Source organism: Scatophagus argus, chromosome 3 (genome assembly GCF_020382885.2).
Source record: "Scatophagus argus isolate fScaArg1 chromosome 3, fScaArg1.pri, whole genome shotgun sequence".
Lineage (NCBI taxonomy): Eukaryota > Metazoa > Chordata > Actinopteri > Scatophagidae > Scatophagus > Scatophagus argus.
Genome location: NC_058495.1, coordinates 1,636,604 through 1,656,138, shown reverse-complemented (window position 1 = coordinate 1,656,138; position 19,535 = coordinate 1,636,604). Strand labels below are relative to the sequence as shown.

Below are 19,535 nucleotides of genomic sequence, written 5' to 3'. Positions count from 1 at the left end.
AACAATCTCAACACAAGGTCTACTACCTATCTTTTTCAACAACACCTCATGGTCTTCCTCCATAGACGTTTGTTCAGTTTTCAGCACGGCTTTTCTCAGTTTAAATAGCCGTCTATAATTATTAGCAGCACAATGTACTTGTATCAAAAGTAAAAATACTTGATAGGGAACTGAGTTGCCTTTGTCAGAGATATAGTTTGATGACTTAGTTAGTAGTTATTTCTTTAACATTCACTTGAAGCAGCATTTAAAGCTGTAGCGGGTTGAAGTGAAGCTCATTTTAACAGATGAGGGTTTTTTTTTTAGGTAGCCTAACATGTAACAATGTATGCTGTTTTATGTCATCACGTATTTTGTAAAATTTACATCTTCAAAGTAACTAGCAACTATAGCTGTCAAATATGTAGTGCAGTAGAAAGTACATTCATTTCCAAAATCTAGTGAAATGTAAAGTAACATACAGTATAACAGAAGGGTGCCTTCATCACTTTGAATCTCTTAATTGTCTCCTCTCTTTTGTGTTTCTTTTCACATTACAGGAGAGAAGTGAGTTACATTCCTGTCTACTCATATTCAAATATGTGCCACCTGGTTGAAACTGGCACGTTTTCACGCATCCACCAATCGTTGGTCAGGGACTCCGTGTAATGTGTTGGAAGTACACACTCAAGGGTTAACACTCCGATGGGATGGCCATGACCTGGATCCAGTACAAATATTGAGTAGCAGCAAAGTGGAAGTTTGAAAGATCTTTCATAATTCTGAATGGAGGAAATGAAAATCTAGTTCCCTGCCTAGTTTGTAAATGACAAAATAAAATGAAATTTGATTTTTTTTTTTTTTATGTCAGCTTGACTGCAAACTCATAATGCACCTTTGTCCAAATACGGTACATTAAGCAAAGATAAACTCTATGAAACCTTTATAAAGCACAATCTATCACAAGCAAAGTTGCATTCATCTTGTGGATACGTGTGATACAGTGTTCTCTGGCTGGGAATGTTTACCCGACTGTTTAGATACTAGTGTCTACAAAACCTTTCTCACACTCTTTGCCACTTTTTTATTGGCTGCAATTCCAAAAATTTCACATGTGTCTGCTGTCTCGTGAAGGAGGATCTCCCCATCTTTGTCTCTTTAACTTCCACTTTTTGCTTCCAAATCCTCTCCTTTCCTCTCTCTCTCTCTCTCTCTCACACCAACTCTCCTTTTCGATCTGTCTCTCTGTAAGTGGGTGGCTGTGAGTCAAGTATGACCCAGTCTGACTTCACCCTAATGACCAGTACAGACATCTTCAGATAAGAGAAATGAATCTCCAAGAATCACTGCTGCTCACCTGAGGGCTTATGGGTGCTAGCCAGAGCACCTGTAGACCTAAAGAGGAAGGTACAGGTGAGCGGGAATGGGGGCAGGATATCCCTTGAAGGAATAGTAGTGCTGTGTCAGGATGGACTTTAGTCTCCCTGAAATACCACCCAGGACTGCTAATGCATTCTAACAGGTTAATACTTCATGTATGGCAGTACTCAGCATATGACCACAGACTACTGGACCTCTGCTTTCAATCACAATGAAATGGTGCGTGTGTTTGATACTGTGGAGTGTCTGGAATTCATAACAAATCATAATCTTTACATCCTGTTTTATGAGATCCAATAAAAATGTCATTTAGTGCTGTACTCAGGTCCATTATCTCCACTATGCTATGAAACATGATGTTTTGCAAATAATCAGCTGTACTGCTGAGGCACAATCTATGATCTAAACTAAATAGTCCTGTCATTACACTCCAAGACACAGGACTGAAATTACTACATTTATGACGAGGCCTATGAATAACTGCACAACTAACTCTGTATCAGTAATGGCCAGTAAACAGGGTCATGTTTTGAATTGTGATTTATTGAAACACACACAGTAGTATTTTTATTCTACAGATTTGCCTCAAAGGGCTTTTCTCTGCAGCATTCTTACTCCCAGATATAAAGTATAAGTAATTTGCAGCTGATGGGTTGAAACAATATTATAATGTGGTTTAGAAACAGACAGTCCAGTTTGTAACAATATGTTTTCCTGTAACATTGTAATTATATGGGGGTGGTGGGTCAAAATGACAGTTAAGCTTTTATTTTGGAAACAAACATTAACATGGACTTCTTATGTCTGAAGATGCTACAGTGCAACACTTTATTTGCCCAGGCTGAATTAAAGTGAATTACGCGAGAATTCTTGTCCTTGTCCTTGTCCTTGTCCTTGTCCTTGTCCACAACTTGTGAGGGTTTGCGGTGAGTCAAGTTTGATTAGTAAAGTGAAGGTACAATACAGCCACTGCCATAAAAAAACAATACAACAGTTAAACCAGCCATCATTAGCTAACCTCATGGGGTTTCTCAACTTAGTTACTAGGGATGGAAAGTAACTAAGTACACAGTACAAATTAGAGGCCCTTTACTTCAATATTTCTATTAACTTTTACTTTTTACTTCTACATCTCAGAGGGAAATATTGTCCTTTACTACACTACACTACATTTATCTGTGATTAAATTATCATATCATATCATATCAGTAAGGCCTTACTGGTCCTGAAATTCACAAGCTACAAGCTTATTCCTTTATTCTTGCAGTAAATAAAGAAGCAGGATAAAAATTAAATTGAATTAACTTGAAAATGTAAATACTAATGATAATTAATACATTAAAATTAGCTCACAATTTCAAAGCTGTGACATTTAAGTGATGAAAATATTATTGCATCAATAATTATAATCCAGTAATATAACAAACATTATTCAGAAGCATTCCTGCATATCGAGTGCTTTTCGTTTTGTGCTTTTCAGTGGTATTTCTACTTGCATATATGCATGTGAAACACTTACAGCAAAGAGATTTTAAAAAAGAAAAAAGAAAAAACTTAAAACTTGTTCAAGACAACATGCTGATTTCTTTGTGTGATCTAATTTTAAAATGCTCCAAAAACCTTCATTTACATATAAAAATTATGAAAATAAAAATGATCGTGGAGAAATCCCTCAGACCCCTCTACCTGATTTTGGCTACCATGTCATGTACCATGTCAGCTTTCGTGCTACTCTACAGTTTGCTGGTCTTCTATCTGTCTTCCTACACAGCTATACATTCTCAGCATCTTACTGGACCTCTGCTTCCCTCTCAGCTGTGGTCCCAAGCCCAGACCGGCACCGCTGAGATCCCAGTCCTATAGGAGAATAAGGAGACAGTTCATGGTGAAGCTGAAGTCATCGGCCAGGCATCTGTCAGAACAGCCACAAAACAATGGAGCCCTCTGTCCCACTAACACAAGGTTTTAGGCAAGAGGCAGGACAGCGCTGAGATGGACCAGCAGCAGCAATGGAACTGACAGCTACAGTTTGACCTTGTCTTGTACTGTAACACCTCACAGTCCTCCACAGTCAGAGGGAGCCTGTTTGAATAAGGTATCTCCTCCACTGAAACGGGATTTTGTTTTAGACATAAAGCACACAATTCTTCCAAAATAGCACCCTCAGGATGACTGAGTTCTACACACACAAACACATCTCCCAGAGTGCTGAGCAAGGGTTTACAGAGGTAAGTAAAAGGCTGATCTTAAAAGTAGCGGCCAATGAAAAGTTTCCTTTGGATGTGTTGCTGGTAGTTAGAGGAGCAGCAAGACGGAGTTCATGTCAGTCCTTGATCGCCTGCAGTTTAATTCTCCTCTCAGGAGAGTCATGGTCACAGTTAATCTCAGCTCAGTGCCCCACTGTGCCTGAACCTGACCTGCCACCTTCGTTTCCATGCCTGCCACATTGCCATGGCAACAAGGACTGACCATGTGGCACACAAGAGCAGCAATGCGCTCACACAGTCCGTGGTGTTTAAAGAGGAAAAATAAAGAATTTTTAATGCAATGAAAATGTATTGACGTATGGTGTGGCTGTAGGCAGAATAGTCAGAGAAGGCTGTACCAATCACAGACTAGACCTCTGTTGTCTACTGTAACACCCCCCCCCCCTTCTCTCCTACTCTCTTTTGGAGAAACAATGGTCAAATCCTTAAACCGCAAATACACAGAAAAACAAAGTGGCCTGTGTGTGTCTCTCCCTCTTTCAATCAAACAAGAGTAAGAAGATACAAAGAAAGCACTGACAGTATACCACACACACACACACACACACACACACACACACACTCTGCTATGGAGCAGAGGGATCGTGTTCATGTATTCTGTGCTGTAGGAGGTTGGGAGCTGGTTTACGCCCGACAGCTGAGTCCATCTGCCCTTCACATTAATCACATTATGAGCTCAATCAAACTAAAATAAGCCATTTTCTGAAGGTGAATCAACTGTTAGAAGATGCATGTGTATTGATAAGCTACTGACAAAAGTACTGGGACAGACCTCTTTATTGTTGAATTCAGGGGGTTGTTCTTCAGGGGTCGGGCTCGGCCTCTTAATGCCGGTGAAGGGAAATCTTAATGCTTCAGCATCCCAAGACATTTTAAACAAGGCTATGCTTCCAACTTTGGGACAACACTTTGTTGAAGGTCCTTTTCTATTCCAGCATGACTGTGTCCCAGCACACACAGCAAAGTCCATAAAGACATGGATGGATGAGTTTGATGAGGTTGAGGTCAGAGCTCTGTGTGTGCAGGCCAGTCAAGTTCTTCCACACCAAATACCTTTGGGATGAACTGGAATGGAGAATGCAAGCCAGGCCATTTCATCCAGCATCAGTGCCTGACCTCACAAATGCTCTACTGTATCAAAGGGCAAAAATTCCCACAGAAACAAAAAATCTTATGGAAAGCCTTCCCAGAAGAGTGGAAGCTGTCATAGCTGCAAAGCTGTCTGTGTATTTAGAATGTAACGTCATCAAAGTTCCTTGGTGTAATGGTCAGCTGACCCATTATTTTTGTCTATATAGTGCCTCTGTCTCTGTGTGGGTTTGTGTTGGTGTGTTGGCGTGTTGGTGGGAGGGTGGATGTGCAGAAATGCATTGCACGCATGTGTTTCAGAGAAAGTGTTCTGCGTCAGCACTGACTGCACTGTTTGAACAGAGTTGAAGGAATTTTTCACTAAACATTTGAGTCACACACAGTCTGCAGTCTGTACAAGATTTCATATGTAGGATGGCAGTGGTACTATCTCTATACTCAAACACCTCTGTACTCTTCTCTGAAAGAATGAACAAGGACAATCCAGGAATAAAAGATATAACAGATCATAAAGGAACCATATAGGCTGCCCATGTAAATTCAAACATGAAATTATAATCTGTCATCACAGTCTCTATTGTGTTTATTTCATTCCATCTACACCTGTGGTTCCCAAATGTTGGTGACTTAAAGCAGCTGTAATGGATATTTAGATAAACCTACAGATAATGATCACCTGAATGTGCAGCTCTCCTTTGCCTCACAGGGTGTTAGAATGACTTTCACCTCATTGCTTAGCTGGAGCTTGTTTAGCACCAAACAGGAGAAAGACACAGCTGGACACTAGCTGGTGAACATAGTGAAGCATTTAAGCAAGAATTCTGAAAACAGCTAAAAGAGAGCAAATATTTGCCTCTAAATAATTAGCTCAGAATGACTAATCAAAATTTACAATGTAGTTTTATGCTTAATGTTTGGTCATGAGAAGGGTATCAATCTTGTTATTTCTCAGAAAAAGCTAAATGTTATTTTTGTTTAGGGTGACAATATTCTATATATGATTTATTTGATTATTTTCTTAATGCACTAAAATGTAAACAGCATTTTAATGTAACTGGTCAAGGAGCTTATTTTAACTCATTTATGTGTATATGTATTGGGTGGTTTCATTCAGAACAATTTCTGCAAAGTAAATTGCCACCATAGCTGTCAAATAAATGTTGCAACATATAATGGTAAAAATATTCCTCTGAAATGCACTCTAGTATAAAATGTTATAAAGTGAAAGTACTGAAGTAAAGTACGTATAACTAATAAATGTACTTTGTTACTTTCCACTACTGGAAATGATGTGCTTTCTGTCAACTGTGCCACTGTAGAGAAAACAAAATGATTTAGAGAACCGGTAATAAATTACCAGAACAAAGAGCACTTTGGCTGTGAATTACGCAGGCTGAAATCACAGCATGGCAGGATAGCAGCTAAACTACGCAGAATCTTAAAGTGGAGTTTTTGCATCCATGCTGACACCTAGTGACAGCTTTGAGTACTGCATTACACAGTTTAGAAACATCACTTTTATTTCATTGATTCAGACAGATGATTTAAGTTCTCCTCAACAGAAAAAGTCTGCTCATATTAACCCCCACTCTTTAACCAACCTGTGCTTTGTTCCACAACATGATATCACAAATAACATACAACTACAGAAAATTCAGGTTGAACATTACTCTTCAGACACAAAGCTTGTGGATGCCAAACAAAGACAGTTACAGTGATTTAGGCACCAGGCACATTTTCAGTTCACAACACAACATTTTAGTGACGTCTGCTGTGAAACAACAGTGTCTTTGTATTCTTAAGTTATGGCTGACTTTTTTTTTAACAATCAACCCTTCACTCACCTTTCATTCAATCACCCACAGAAACGACCTTGTATAAAATAGTAGACAAACAGACAGCACGTTGACAAAGTCCCAGGTGCTGTTAGATCACAGCTCATCCTTATTGTTTTGAGAGTCTAAGGCTGACGTGGCATCAGCTTTAGCTTTTTTAACCTTTACTGTCTTTTTTGCAGCAGGTTTTGCATCCTTTTTGTTCACCTGCTTGGTTTGTGTCTGTTTTCCATCTTTTTTAGCAGCAGGTTTGACTTTGTCTGCTGTCTTGCCTTGTTCTCCAGCTTTGGCTTTTGCTTTAGGAGCAGCTTTAGCTTTAGCTTTAGCACCTGTTGTTGTTTTGCTGACTGGTTTCTCCTCTGTGTTGTCCTTTGATGAGTCAGCTGGTTTGTCAGTCTGCGTGTCTGCTGGTACACCTGACTGCTGCTCTGCTTGTTTGTCAACTTGTTTACTGTCTGATTTTATCTGGTCACTTTGCGCAGGAGGCTCTGGTGTTGAGGTGTCAGTCACTTCCTTTTTCATGAACTCTTCATTCACAGGGGTAGAAAACATCTTCAGCATATCCTGAGCTTGGATTCTTTCCTACAGGACAGAAAAGGAGACACAATGCAAAATGAGCCAATTAAAATCAAAACGTCAAACTAGAGCCAGGTAAAAACTCGTACATGTATACATGTAGGATGAACAATCGCATGTTACACCTCCATGTAAATCTGTATTTATTTCACATTTGCTGACTCTTATGTGTCTTTGCCATGACAAATGCCCCATTGTGTGTCTTATATTAGATTTTAAATTTAGACAGCTACAGTTATTGTAATTTCCCTTATTACTATAAGGTTAATAATTTGACTTTTCTCTGACAGATCAAGAGGGGGAGTTTAATCTTTATTTCAGCCTTCTCTTTCAGGCAGTATTGTCAAAAAACTGGAGCAAATTTGGCAACTGGCACAATGTCTGAAAAATTAGGTTTTAATTAGTGTACAGCATATTAATGAAAGGTAATTTACAAAGACAAAGTCAATACTATTTAATGAATTTGGGAAAGGGGACCAGTTTTCAAAATTGTTGTATTTGTCTAATTATAGGACATAATTACACTGTATGCAAATTTCAATTAAATTATTGCAAAACAATCAGTGAATTTAATCAAACTTTTTTTTTACTTTACACATGAATGGAGGCTGCTGGTAAAAACCACAGCAGCAACAGATCATTTCTACCTTTTCCTCATGAGCAGGATCCAAGGTGAACCACAGTGCCACAGCACACCTTTGACCCTTGGTGACAGCTTTGACACCGTGAGGGTTTTCCTTCCCCGCCCCAAATCCGACCACGCGGCCGCACTGTGGATGCACCTCAGCCTGGAGAAGTAGAAAAATATAAACCGTGCAATATTTAATATCAGTCAAGCTTGGCATTCATTCATAAACTGCACATTTATAAAAAAAAATATATAGAGAAAAAAAGCTGAAAATATACCGTGACTGTTTTAGCATCCAGCTCAGTGAAGATGAACTCTCCTCCTTCAAAGTCATCGTTCAGATAAAGGATGGCACTGGGAGGGGGGGAGGGGAATTAGTATTTTAAGTGTGTGTCTCATGGAAGGATCAACTGTGCAGTGTACTCACCTGTAGTCTCTGTGTGTGTATGCAGGAGGCTCCTTTATGCACTCGTTCACCTCGGAGACCAGCAGACAGTTGTCCACATGAACAGGATGGCTCAGGTCCTCACGGTCCTCCTGCTTCTCTGATCAACAGTGCAGAGCAAATTTACACCACTTTAGGCCACAACTCTGAACCCCTGCAAGGAGCACTATATTGTAGACTACATGGATGAATTCTTAAATCTAGGCAAAATTAACAATGGATTACATAAGTCACTAATAACTGTGTGTTGTGACAAAACCACAGAGAACTATGAGCCATCTCTTCAGTTCCCATCAGCTCTACAGACCTCTAAACAAGCTCTAACAAACCCACTTTACATCTATACACCGACACTGCACCAAGCAGCAGACAAAGTTAGCTGAACTGAAGATGAGACGGTGGAGACCAAAAACAGGACGGCATGTGGTAGAGCCACACCACATCAGGTTCTTAGTCCAGGCTGTCTATGATGTCCTTCCCAGCCCATCCCACCTGCACTGATCGACTGATACAACAGTGGGGACCCTAGAGCACATTTTGAGCTGCTGTCTTAAGGCTCTGGGGGAAGGCCGATACTGCTCGCAGCACTGCCAGGTACTTAAGACCATCGCTGAGTGCAGCTGTAGTGCCATCACCAGCGGTCGGAGGGCTAAACCCTCAAAGCACACCATCAGATTTGTCAGAGCCAGACAGAAGCCACCGAAGACCTCCAAAGGAACATCAGGGCTGCTCGACACCACATGGGACTGGCAGCTTACTGTGGACCTGGGCAGGAAGCTTAGGTTCCCCCAGCTTTCACCAAGACCACCCTCAGATCTGACAAAGTTCTGGTGTGTGAAACAACTAAGAAGATTGTAAGACTGTCGTGGTGGAGCTCACGGCACCATGGGAACAACAAAGAAATGGTGCCTTCGAGAGGAAGAGGGAGAAATTGGAGGGTCTTGTCAGCGACTGCCACAGATAAGGCTGAAAGGCAATGTGCTTACCTGTGGAGGCAGAGGCCCTGCAGAACAGTCTCTCTCCAGAGCCAATACTGTACTTGGCATCACAGGAGAGAGAGAAAAAGAAGAACCACCCAAGACAACACAGAGGCTGCAGCCTCTATGTGGCTCTGGATCAAGAGGGCAAATCCACATGAGAGTGCTTCTGAGGCACAAATTGAGGCTTTATCAACCTTAGCTGGGTCCCCTGAGAGAGGGTGTCTGATGTTTGATGGTCCAAGGAACATGCCCCAGCTTGGCATCAAAAGATGCATCACAATCACATGAATTGACAAGAAAGTGCAAGTCAACCATCCAGCAAAAACAATAAACATGCAGTCTTCCATTTTTGATCAAGTCCTCTCCAGGCCACTTTGTGACACCTACTCTAATGTATGGTATTATTTTTTTTCAGTTTGTCTAATCCTGCCTTAAATTACCTGAATTCCTAAAGGCTGGCAGAATAAGTACCAGCCAATAACAGCACAGCAGTACTTGCCACAGTAAGGATGGACAAACTGTTGTGGGTAAAAAAGCAACACATATGGATGTCACTGTTTTGTGACCTGCTCTAGCCTCCACAGCAACAGGAGTGTAGAATTTGGATCCATTGCATTGCTATACAAAACTTACAGAAATAACGTCTGAGTTTTGAATTGAAAAATGAATAACCTATGTACTAAAATCAATTATCCAGGCGGCTAGCATTATATAGTAATACTGAGGTAAAAGAAAACAATTGCACCCTGTTGTTAACTGCTTATGAACAAACATACTTTTTCTTGTTTTTAACTGAGTTTGTTTAGGGACGGGGGTGCAATGGTTGGAGGGAATTGGAAAATTTATTTGAGTTGTTTTTTATTTATTACTGTTCACATAAAAATTATGACTCATTTTCCCACTTTATGAGACTAAATTTATTCTGTTGATGGAGATCACAGATATAATAGATCACTTTAAGAACAAACCCCCTGAAAAGACTAGGACCAGTCTTTTCTTCAGACACAAACACCAACAAACTGTCCCTGCCTGACTTACCATCGATGGCAGAGCGACAGACCAGGTGGGAGTAGGAGAAGTAGAGCGGCGTGTCCAGATGGAAGTATGACTCCAACATCTTCTTCACCTTCTCGCTGAGGTCGAAGAACAGACGAGCGCTCTTCAGTGGAACCTTCCCCTCCTGTCCGAGCTGTAGAAGATGGAACCAAAATTTAAGAAGGAGTTTGGTCTAGACCTGCTGTACTTGGAATGTGTCATGAGATAACTTTTGTTGTGAACTGGCGCTCTATAAATAAAGTGAAATGAATTGAATTGGACTGAAACACTATTTAACTGGAAAAAACCAATGTACGCGATATGGACAAAAGTACTGCTGATGGGGTTGAGGTCAGGACTCTGTGTGTGCAGGCCAGTCAAGTTCTTCCACACCAAACTCATCCAACCATGTCAAGCAAAGTCCACACTTTGCCTTGTGTACTGGGGCACAGCCACGCTGGAATAGAGTATAAGTTGGAAGCATAAGATTGTCCAAAATGTCTTGGTGTGCTGAAGCCTTAAGATTTCCCTTCACTGGAAGCCAAGCCCAACCCCTGAAAAACAGCCCCACACCACACCTGAGTTCACTTATAAAGAGGGCTATCCCAGTACTTGTGTCTGTATGGTGTAAGTCTTAAATTAGTTTTCATGAAAAATTCTTGATGTTAGTATGCTGAAAGCATCTGGGTGGCTGCTTTGTAATGAGAGCATCACAGTCTGGCTGAATACTTTAGTTATAATATGCAGCTATTTCGTAACAAACACTCATACAAAATGATGTCTTGACTCACACAAAATGTCAGGGTTTGCCTTTTTTGTGTCTTGTTGTTTTTTCTCCTTTTTATTTTCTCTCCTCCTTCCTGGTTGTGTGAGTTGAGTCTCCCTTAAGGGACCAATCCGGAGCTGAGCTGGGCGTTCCTGTTCTCCCTCACCTGCCTGTTGACACACCTGCCTCCAGTTCACCAATGAACCACCTTTAATCAGTCGCCTTTTTAAGACCATCCTGCTGTCTTAATGATATCCAGATCAGCTGTCCTTGTGTAGTAAATTTTTTCCCTGTGAAGACTGACTCTGCGTTTACCTTATCCTGTTTTTCTGCTCTGCCTAGGTTCACCTGCCCACGCTCTGCCTGCTCGTGTACTGTCCGCCTTAAATCAACTTAGTCAGAATGCTTTTGTTGGCTGGCGTTTATTCATCTTCTGTAAGGAAGACCTCCTCTAGTTCAGTAAATACTTGTGTTTTACCCACTGTTAGTTTCTGTGTGCCCTGCTTTTGGGGTCCCATTTTTGGAGAAACAACACAAAAGTAATTTATCTCAGTCATCACAAGCCTCTAGAAGAGTGTGGTGATGTCTGCATCTGTTTTTAGTACTGTGCTGTGTTGGGATGTTTCTGGGTCATGTAGCGCTTGGCTTCACTGTGACTACAGTGGGAGACGAGGAAAGACCGGTGTGTTTACTGTGTCTAAACATGCTGGCAGCGGACAGCATGAAGCCAAATAAATTTTACCTGTGGAGTTTTTTCAGCGAAAACGTGCCGAATATTGCCAACAATCATCCCGCTTTGCGAATGCTACTTCAGTAAACCAGTGAGCACTGTTAGCATCATAGTATTACATATTATTAAATATTATTACATATTATTATTACTATTATTTATAGTTGCGGCGGAGAGTGGGTGGGGGGGCGCGAATTGTTTTCTTCTTGATGGGGGGGGGGCGCGTAACAGAAAATAATTGAGAAGCACTGGTTTACAGCAACCTAACTATTGCACGTATTATGCCTTTAAGTTGTGCTTTATGGAGCAGGACTTCAGACCTTCACAGCCTTCAGGATAGTGACTCCTTGGAACATCTCACTGGCAGAGTGGGGGGAGTGCTGTCCCCTGTATCCATCACCTTTCAGAGCAGCTGCCTGAAAAATATACACAAGACCAACTGTCAAACATGATGGTACACATAATGAGAGCTAACAGACATCAGCTGACATGAAAAAAACTGCACTGCAGTGCCAACCTCTACAAATAAGAACATCGTTGGCAGAACTTGACAGGTTTCATCTTTCCCTTTTCATATTATGTCAACTGTTAAATAGCTTAAAATTGAAACCTTATCGGAGCTGTAGTGATAACCTCAGAATTTCATTTTCTTAAAGTACCACAGTGCTGTTTCCCTCATGTTTATAACTTTGTATTTCTACTATTTTCAAAAGGTTCCAACATTTTTAGATATTTAAATAAGCTTAAACAAGCTATATTTGTACAGACTTGAAACTTCTTCGGGATAAATGAATTGTGTGATTTCATTATCATAGATGTGATAATAATATAATGATCTTTAAATAGTACTGAATAAAATTTCAGTATTTCAGGCCAGTTCAGAGTTTCTGCAAGCTGAATTTCATACTTTATTGAAATGCACTGTAAAAGCATTTACAGTGTTGAAAAGTTAATGAAATTTCTAGTGAACAGCCAAGAAAATGAAAATCATTTCAAGCACATGAAGTTTCTTTTCAGAGTTTCTTTGTTAATTAGCTGTTGTTGTTGGCCACAGTGGAACAAGGAGTAAATTCAAAACTCACAAACACATCGCTTTATAAAGACGGTATGGCTACTGCTGGTGAAAACAAGGCTGATACGAACAGAGATGTTGACCACAAACGCAAGAAGCTAAAAAGCTCCGCAGAACAGCAGAGTGGTGATTCTCTGTCATTATGAGCAGCCCCTTTCACAATACACATCAGATCCACAGACAGTATACAGATACTGAGTCCTACCATCACATCAAATACCAATGGAACAAAGGCACACTGTTTAAGCATTTCTTGTTTTTGACTTAGTGCCTTGTCTGTATTTACCTATGCCATTTTGTTTATTTTTTACATCTACTTAACAGCTTTGTAGGGCAACAAAGTTAACTCAGTAAATTGTGAGTGATTCTTGGGATTGGCTCACATTGGAGAGGCGTTGCAGCTCCCTGCACTCGTCGTCACTGGTGACCCCATCCAGCAGCACCCGCTGAGAACCGTTCAGCTGCTTGGCGGTCATGGTCACCTTGATGTCATCATGCAACGTGATGCCTGGAGGAGAGAGAAGAGAGAAAAAGTCTGACTGTCAAAGACTTTAGTTTAGTTATTACCGTAGTTTTACACTGTAGCATGTTTAGATACAAAACATTAAAGACTAAATCATGACATTATTGGAAATAAATGCACCATCATCTCACTAACATCTGAACCACTAGAAACCTGGGTGAAATATTTACCATCCTGCGGAGCTAAAAGCTTGGCCATATCTGAAGAATCCTTCTTCTTCTCCTCAACCAGAGTCTCGATCTCCTTCATCAGGTTTCCTATTTCCTCTGTGATCCTTGCTGCAGTCTCTTTGTCGGCTCTGAGACACACAGATAAGCTGAATGACATATGACTGTATACAAAGGTAGAGACCGTACGTTCATTGTAACAATAATGTTATTTTAATACAATTGTATAATTATTAACTACTGCCATGCACGAATGTGTGTGAGGAATTGTCTTCAGTCTTACTTCTGCTTATCTCTCAGTTTCTTAGGCATTACAGTTTCAGGAGTCCATGTGTCCTGTATACAAAATGACAGTAAAGGCACAAGTCAGTGGTCAGCCTGCAGGAAACCACCGCGTTAAAGGAGCAAAGCGTAAAGGATAACAAATGGTTCATTCACTCACTGGATCTACGAAGGTGATTCCGAAGGCCTCGTAGCCAAAGTAGAGCAGCTCTTTTTCCAGTATGGACTGCTGAATGTACTGTTTCACCACCTGGAGGTCAAAAATCAGTCAAACCCTGCTTGACTCTACTGTCTGTATCAACAGAGCAGAGAGGAAAAAGGCATTGGAAGGACAGAGGTCGTACAGATATTTCCAGATGAAGAAATGACATGATGTCACACGAAATGCCGAAATATTTGTGGACTAGGTGGAGTTTTTTGCCCTGGCCTTTGTCTCTCAGGCTTCACGCTGACTGAGCTATGTCCGAACAACCGGCCTTTATTCAATAATTGTTGAGGGGCACTGTGAGAAAAACATTGGTTTGATATTTTAACTTTAGGCACAAGGTCCCCACATGAGAAAGAAATAATAATAATAATGATAATAACAATAATGATAATATTAACAACAATAACAATAAGAATAGAAGAAGAAGAAGAAGAAATACAAATTTGACTTTCCAATTCGTGCATTTCTACTTTATTTAATGACTTTATTTTATGACTGTACATATGTATGAGTGCAAGAGACTGCATTCAAGTTGTTTCAAGGGTTTTTCTGGGTGGAGAATGCATCGCTGTTGTATGGCACATGCCTACGCCCTCAGATTTTTATTCCAAAACTGACCACAGGTTAGAAAGTGAGTTCAGCTGTGAAAGCAAGAGCTATACGCAGCCAGAGACATAATCACTTAGTCATTAGTGCTGGTTAACATCCGTAAAAACAAACTAGAAATACTGTATAGCATGCACATTTAGAGCATCAGGCATTAAAATATTACTTATTGCTTCTTCAAAAAGCAGCAATCATTTGTGCATGTTAGATTACCCATCAGTGCTCTTTAGCATGCTAATGAAGGCTATTTGTTTTTCAGTATATGTTGCACAGGCTGGTGTACTGCTGACAGATTAGCATAACAAACAGCTAAAAACAATAATAATAATAAAGGTGATAATTGCAAAATGTGTTTGGATAAAAGCCTGTCCTGTCTCCTCTACGGACTGTACCTGTCTGGGTAGTATGGTTTGTGCCTTGTCTTCACCCAGCACGGCAGAATAATAAGCCAGGTTCTGGTTCATCACCTCATCATCAGGGTGGAACAGCAGGAAGGTCTTAGCACACTCTATGGCCTGCTCATACTTCTCACCTGGAGAGAAGCAGCGGAGTGAACAACTGGTATGAGGTCTCCAAAAACGTATTACTATATTTTCTGAATGGCCAAAAACATTTTGTCTTCACGTCTTCTGTAAATAAAATGACAATGACCTCATACATTATCCATATGCACCTAATGTATCTGACTGTGTGAGTAATCAGTGATGCTCTAAAGCTTGAGGATTTAGGGTGTGACTCCACTTCCAAAGACATAACAGGGTTAAAATGCATATAAAGTCATTAGTACAGGCTGAAAAAAAAGACAGTGTGGTGCCACTCACTGTTGTAGTAGGAGAACTGCAGGTAGTTGAAATGCGAGGGGAGGAAATTCTCGAAGGGTTTGTCTCGGCCAGTATTCGAGGCCAGCTCTACTGCGCAGTGCTGCTTACAGTTCAGTACCTGCATGTAGTGGTCTGACACACACACACACACATTTACACAAAGGAAAACGGTCAGCAAATTCTCAACCTTCATAAGACTCTATCAAACCCCAAGAATGCACTGTTTCACCTGTTATGGTCTGGAAGAGGTCAGCGCTGTACTCCATGTAGTTGTATCCGTCGTAGTTGTAGGCTCCTTCACACAGCGCTCTGCACTCCTTATCGGCAGAGAAGTACTCGTCTACAGCCACCTCGAAGTGTTCGGCCGCCAGCCCAAATGAGTCGTCGCTGTAGTATCTCTTCCCTAACAGGAACTCGGCCTGACCACAGAGCCAGTGGACATTAAGAATACATGATTACTGGTGTCTTGTTTTATTTGTCTGTTTACAGATAAACCAAATAAATTCAGAAATACTTGTTCATGATAACAGATTTCTATTTGACATTAATAATCTAAATTTGTAAAATAATTAGCAACTAAGGTTATCAAAGGGGCTATAAAGTAAAAAGTGCAATATCTGTCTCCAAAATGGACTGTAGTGGAAATACAAAGTAGCAGAAAATGGTGATACTCAAGTAAAACACAAGTACCTCAAAAAATCTAGTACTAGAGTGAATTGTATCATGATTGTTACTCTAAATTTTGATACTAAGACTTTCGGTTTTATTGCAAATGTACTACACTTCAAATATCTGTGATATGTTTCCATGATTACTAATAATCAATATCAGCCCCCCTGAAAAAAACATGTTGGCTGATCTCTTGTGGGTATCCAATCAGATTGCTTATGTTGTTGCAGAAGGGTGAATTACTGGTGCTATCACATATAAAAGTGTCTTTTCTAGTAACAGCTGGCAAGTATTTCAGAGATGATCAGTCCCCTCTGAAGACTGTCTTCGAAGATAATAGGATAAAAATGTCTCATCAGAGACCTAAAAAAACAGTCTCACCATATGTGTCCCGGCCTCCAAATCCTTGAAGTCCTCTTCCTGCACTCCGGCCATCATCTTGTAGTACTCCAGGTTCTGTCTCATCTCCATGTGATCCGGGTTGGCCTGGAAAAATGTGTTGGCAGCAGCCACTGCCTTGTCCAGCTTATTGATCTGAGAACACACACACACACAGACAAACAAGGATTCAGCTCATACAGATACATCACACAAGTACATCAACTTCATCAAACAGGCTGAACACAGCTTTAGCAGAATCAATAACAGATAAAGAAAGTGTTTTTCTTTTCATGGGCCAAGATTGTGGCATCAGGCTAGTAAGGAAGATGCTGCTATCTGTTTAACTGTTCTTGAACTGATATGTTTTATCAACAATCCTTGACTGATGAAGCCTTAGTCACTGTCTTACAAGGCAATCGGGAATGATCAATCTATTAGCAAAGGCTCTGAGGACCCTAACAACCTGGACCCTTCGACACCAAACCACCTTCTCACATGGAAAAGGAAACTGATTTTTCCTCCACGACTGTTTCATCAAAGTACCACTATGGAAATAGAAGATCTTAACAAGCATAGTACATTTTGCATTTATTCTGGAAAAGGCGGTCCAAAGAACGCCTTGGTGCTTTACAGGGAGGCAAAAGTGAAATGAAACATAGTATTACCACAAGGGACAGCGTTTTGATCAGATGCCACTGCCATACGAAATTCCCAGATGATTGTAAAGGTAATCAAAACGTTTAGCTTTCCATGTATATACATAATTGTTATTGTTATGTCTTGTACAGTCATGAACAGCTATGGGGTGGTTGTGTTGGTGTCATTTCAATGGTTTAGGGTAGCCATGTTAGTCTTTATATTTGCTGTAAGTGAAGGACTAATTGATTGAGGTGTAGCAAAGTTGGAGGGCTACAGTCTTAGACTATGACGTGGGGTAATGTGTTTACTAGATTTAATAGATCAGCTTTTGCTACACTTCAAAAATGAATCGACTGGAAGTTCTACACCAGAACCACATGTACGCCACAGACCAAAACAAATGGTGTGCCAACAGTGCAGTGTGAACAGATGAATTTTCAGTCTGCTACAGAAGATGTGTGGAGCTTCTGCTGTCCTGGTGTCGATCAGGTGGTGAATAAGAGTCCATCACTCTCCTGTTAGCTCTGGTTTGGCCTCCACCAACTCCTGAGAGGAATATCTGGCTTTTTAGCTGCTAAATACTCCACTCCATGCGTCAGCTGATCAATCAAGTTTGAAATATAATACTGTACATTCAGCAAACAAGTCCCTCACTTCAAAATAATGAGCTTGGTTATAAAGGGCTAATGTTATAAAGGCATACAGAAATTTGTAGGTTATATTGACCCTAACTGTGACCTGTAGGAACTGTAACCACCAATCCCTTCACCTGTCTCTCTCATTTCATTGGCCTGTAATTAAAACAAACAAGTAGCATTTTCACATCAGTCACCAGTAAACTGGCTTACAGCAGCAATCCAATGGAAATGATCAACAAAGATGTCATTGCCAAAGTTTTCAAAGCCAGAAATCTAGTTTAGTATTGTGTTTAGTATGATGTGGACAATTATAATAAGAATGATTATAGAATTCAAGGGGTGGTTCTATTTGAGATTATTTTTTCCAATTCAAACCATTATGTTGTCTGATTAATACACACCAGATGTGTTTATTATGATGTTGCTTTCAGAAATATTTTTGAACATGCATCTTGCTTGGTCCCTCTTACTTTACAGCTAAAGGTACTCCAGGGAGCCAGCAAAGGATAATGTCTTGGCAGAGAGTTTATGGGGAGAATTTGAAGAGAACTTGAACGCAACTATCCAGGCCTCCACAAAAGCCGACGTCCTAACGTCAGACTCCATGGAAGTCTGACTCCACCTTAAGACGTGGCATGGCTGTCTTGGTTTAGGGGGGGTGGGGGCATTTACAGTATGCAACTCCACATCTGCTCAAGCTTGAATGGGATTACAAATAAAATGCATTTAGGCTCACTTTGTTCTGGGCCTACGTGTTTTGAATAAAGTTAGACTGGAAAAAAAACGGACGTATTTGTCATGCATTTTATTATGGAACAGCACTGATTCCATTCACTAGCTTTGGACCTTAAAGCTTATTATTATTAAAAGCTATATACCTTAAAATACGCCACTTGTAAGTAATTATACGGGGTCCTCTTGTTGAACTCCAGCTGAACCTCTTCGGTGACTTGATGAAGAGTTGGTGAACCCAGTTTCTCAGTTTCACAGGAGTTAACACAGTCTGCCCGTTTCAGGATTTTATGGAAGAAGCCCAGATCCTCCACAGACCCGGTCCCCGGTATGGGAACTCCCAAGCCGGCCACATGATCACCGAAAGCGGTCTGGTTGGCGCAACTCAACCGGCACTGAGCCTTCACCTTGCGGACCGTAGCTTTGTTCCTGAGCGCCTTCTCCATATTCAGAATAACCGACAACCAGTCCCCCTTATAGTAGGCTTCCACCGCAGTGTCGAAGAGGAAATCATAGGGCTCCAACACGAAGCGACTGCTCACATCGGTGTTCGAAGTGCACAGTGGAAGGAAAAAGCAGAAAAGTATTAGCGCATAACGGAGCCCCATGATGTCCAAATGTCCAAAGCTCTGCAGTGGGACAGGCGTCCGAACCAGAGAGTGCCGCGGCGGAGAGAGGAGCTGGGACAACTTCTTCCTCCGAGGTTCTTGGAGGTGGGGTTTGACCCCCCGTAACCTCCCCCCCCCTCCCCTCCCCCTTCCACACACACACACACACACACACACTCATCCATCATAATCATCCTGTGTTAAAAGCAGTTTAACACTCTGCAGAATCCCAGAAAATCTAAGCAAAGATCATCAATATCCACATTGTAGTCAACACCTATTCCACCAAGCTGTTTATCATACTGACTTCCACATAGAGGTCCAAGTTTGTCAGGAAGTTTAGTTGAACTCTACGGAAGGTACAGATCACAAATAATAAAAATAAAATAAAACATAAAAATCCGACTGACTTTATTCTACTGAAGAAATTGTGTCACTGGTTTTAAGGAAACCGTGTAGCTTTGTTGTTTTGCTATGTC

General features: G+C 40.8%; 1 protein-coding gene across 1 annotated transcript; it reads right to left on the bottom strand.

Annotated features, from left to right (window-relative positions):
* Nucleotides 1-6,109: 6,109 nt before the first annotated feature.
* Nucleotides 6,110-19,152, bottom strand: p3h1 (prolyl 3-hydroxylase 1). Its single transcript, XM_046380435.1, has 15 exons — nt 18,595-19,152; nt 16,440-16,592; nt 15,619-15,808; nt 15,390-15,521; nt 14,961-15,100; nt 13,915-14,004; nt 13,756-13,808; nt 13,476-13,603; nt 13,166-13,290; nt 12,031-12,126; nt 10,218-10,368; nt 8,182-8,299; nt 8,033-8,108; nt 7,774-7,914; nt 6,110-7,132 (listed from the first exon to the last, which is right to left on the bottom strand). Exons 1-15 carry the CDS (start codon nt 19,054-19,056, stop codon nt 6,647-6,649), a joined length of 2,541 nt encoding a protein of 846 aa, XP_046236391.1. The 5' UTR covers nt 19,057-19,152; the 3' UTR covers nt 6,110-6,646.
* Between the last annotated feature and the right edge of the window lie 383 nt (nt 19,153-19,535).

Bases quoted from the DNA above. Each gene is read 5' to 3' on its own strand.
- p3h1 (XM_046380435.1), bottom strand. From the start codon at position 19,056: ATGGGGCTCCGTTATGCGCTAATACTTTTCTGCTTTTTCCTTCCACTG. The intron at 14,005-14,960 runs GTACAGTCCGTA...TTTGACCTCCAG, and splicing joins AAACCATACTACCCAGACAG to GTGGTGAAACAGTACATTCA. The intron at 13,604-13,755 runs GTAAGACTGAAG...TGTGTGTCTCAG, and splicing joins AAACTGAGAGATAAGCAGAA to AGCCGACAAAGAGACTGCAG.